We start from the raw sequence: 2,701 nt of genomic DNA on the forward strand, positions 1-2,701 counted from the left end.
AATATCTGATCCACATGTTTCCTGCTGTAAGATTACCTTTGGAGACAGTACAGGAGCTGATTGGTGGATTAATTCCATTCTATGATGCACAGTGTGGAAATGTTAAATTTAGAAAAGTATCAAGTGAAGAATAAGGATATAAAGCCATTCTGCACAGTTTGTGTGTTTAATTGTGTTGTTTAATTGTTTCTGAGCTTTATTTAGGGCCAAAAGCTTTACTGAATTACTGCAGTGATAAAAGGGAGGCCTGCGATAGAGATGATAGGTGTTGAGGTTGTTCTCTCTTAGTCCGTGTGTGTGAAAAAAAGAGAGCGAGGGAGAGAGAGAGAGAGAGAGCGTTAGAAAAAGCTGGCTGCTCTAACTCTGCCATTCAGTGCGCCAAGCAGTCTGGAAGAGAAGCATTTTACGCGCAAGCCATCATGGGCATTAACTCCGGTTAGTAAGCTTCATTTTTGCATTTTAGGATCAACAAGTATTGATCAGTTGATAAAATGTGGACAATTCCGAAGCCAAACTACAGAGCTGGTTTGTGCGCCGAAGGGGAGATTGCTGTGAACATCGGCGGAGTCAGAGTGGTGCTTTTCGGGGATGTTTTGAACCGCTACCCGGAGAGCAGACTGGCTGAGTTGGTGAACTGCTCAACTCAGAATTCCGAACTTATCTCGACACTTTGCGATGACTTCGATCCGGGCAGAAAGGAGTTTTACTTTGATCGAGATCCCGACGCGTTCAAGTGCATCATCGACGTTTATTACTTTGATGAAATCCACATCAAACGCGGCATTTGCCCCATCTGCTTCATCAAAGAGATGGAGTTTTGGAAAATAGACCAAAATGTTTTAGATGAATGCTGTAAAAGTTACTTAAGTGAGAAGGAGGAAGAGCTGAAAGAAATTGCAAACAAAGTTAAAGTCATTTTGGAGGATATGGAGGTGGATCAGTGCATCACGCGCACCCAGCGTTGCCAGAGGTTCCTTTGGAGGCTGATGGAGAAGCCGGATTCCTCTTTGCCGGCGCGCATCATCGCTATCGCATCCTTCCTTTTCATCTTGGTCTCGGCAGTGGTGATGTGTGTGGGGACCATCCCGGAGCTCCAGGTGATGGACGCTGAAGGGAAACTGGTGGAGCATCCGACTCTGGAGGCGATCGAGACGGTGTGCATGTTGTGGTTCACCACGGAATTCTTTCTGCGCCTTGCCTCGTCACCAAACAAGCTGCGCTTTGCGCTCTCCATCATGAACATCATAGACTTTATGGCCATCATGCCTTTCTACGTGGTCCTGGCCCTGAATTACCTCGGCACCACATCCATCATGGAGCTGGCAAACGTACAGCAAGCTGTCCAGGCCCTCCGCATCATGCGCATCGCGCGTATTTTCAAGTTGGCGCGCCACTCCTCTGGACTGCAAACTCTGACTTACGCGCTGAAGAACAGCCTCAAAGAGCTGGGGCTGCTGCTTATGTATATGGGCGTGGGCATCTTCGTGTTCTCAGCGCTGGCCTACACTATGGAGCAAAGCCACCCGGAGACTTTATTCCGGAGCATCCCGCAATCTTTTTGGTGGGCCATCATCACAATGACCACAGTGGGCTATGGCGATATCTACCCCAAAACCACTCTGGGCAAGTGCAACGCAGCCGTGAGCTTTCTGTGCGGGGTGATAGCCATCGCGCTGCCCATCCACCCCATCATTAACAACTTTGTCATCTTCTACAACAAGCAGAAAGTTCTGGAGACAGCGGCGAAGCATGAAGTGGAGCTGATGGAGCTAAAGTCCGGCAAGGAGACGCGCAGGAGAAATAGCTATTAGGAGAAAGGAAAACTCTGAGAAGAAAAAAGAAACAAAGACTGAAGCAGGAATTTATTAACTGAGGTGTGACCGAAACAAAAGATTAAAGAAAAAAATAATTAATTCGTTATATTTAGTAAATATATCAAAGGCCCCCAGATAATTCTTTTTTATGAACTCAACGCCTATACAGAGTAACATAATTGTCTTTAGTCCTCTGTCGCTTTGTTTGGGCCATTTTCAATGTGTTGCTTTTGCTTGTGGCCCGTTTATCTCCTTTTGTCATTGTGAAGATTGTTGTCACAGAATTAAAGCTTCTGCATGTGAAAAAATATTGTGCATGTCCTCAGAAAATCATTACATCAATATGAATGAGAATAAAGGCAAATCAGTTCGTCATACACTCAGTTTAGTTAAATACCAGCATGACAAACAATTAGATTAGTCTTTGTCTCTGGGAGAATAATTAGATTTATAAAAGGACCATAGAAAATTTGTACCTATTTATGTTACAGTTTGGTACCTTGTACCTTTTTCCTGAGGGCATCGATTCATGTTCTTTACAAAGGATGTGATTTTTATCCTTAGTGACTTTCAGACTCTGCTTTATCACTGACCCTTCAAATATCTCCTGGAGGGAGCAGTTCAATTATCTTTCCAGCCCTTTTAATCCAATTTTGAATTTGGGATCTGAGCTTGGTAGAAAGGTTACCAAAGCCTGTAGTAATGCTATAAAATACAATAGATTCAACAGTTGCCCTATAAAATAGTAACACAATGCATTTATCCATGCTATGGACCCTGAGTCTTCTCAATAAATGCAAGCGCTGACTAATTCATGCACACACATACAACCCACTGTAACTGACAATCAAAGTGTACAGCTAGATACTTAAATGCTGTCACCTGTT

The 2,701-nt window shown here is 43.9% G+C and overlaps 1 protein-coding gene across 1 annotated transcript; it reads left to right on the forward strand.

Moving 5' to 3' along the window:
* The first annotated feature begins 353 nt into the window (after nucleotides 1-353).
* Nucleotides 354-2,399, forward strand: LOC147306792 (voltage-gated potassium channel regulatory subunit KCNF1-like). Its single transcript, XM_086274682.1, has one exon. The coding sequence runs from the start codon at nucleotides 492-494 to the stop codon at nucleotides 1,809-1,811; it is 1,320 nt and encodes a 439-aa protein (XP_086130808.1). The 5' UTR covers nucleotides 354-491; the 3' UTR covers nucleotides 1,812-2,399.
* The last annotated feature ends 302 nt before the right edge of the window (nucleotides 2,400-2,701 follow it).

The sequence above is a fragment of the Aulonocara sp. 'chitande type north' Nkhata Bay genome, linkage group LG19 (assembly GCF_057382095.1).
Source record: "Aulonocara sp. 'chitande type north' Nkhata Bay isolate Kocher_YH1m ecotype deep benthic linkage group LG19, A_spYH_male_GT1.1, whole genome shotgun sequence".
Classification (NCBI taxonomy): Eukaryota; Metazoa; Chordata; class Actinopteri; order Cichliformes; family Cichlidae; genus Aulonocara; species Aulonocara sp. 'chitande type north' Nkhata Bay.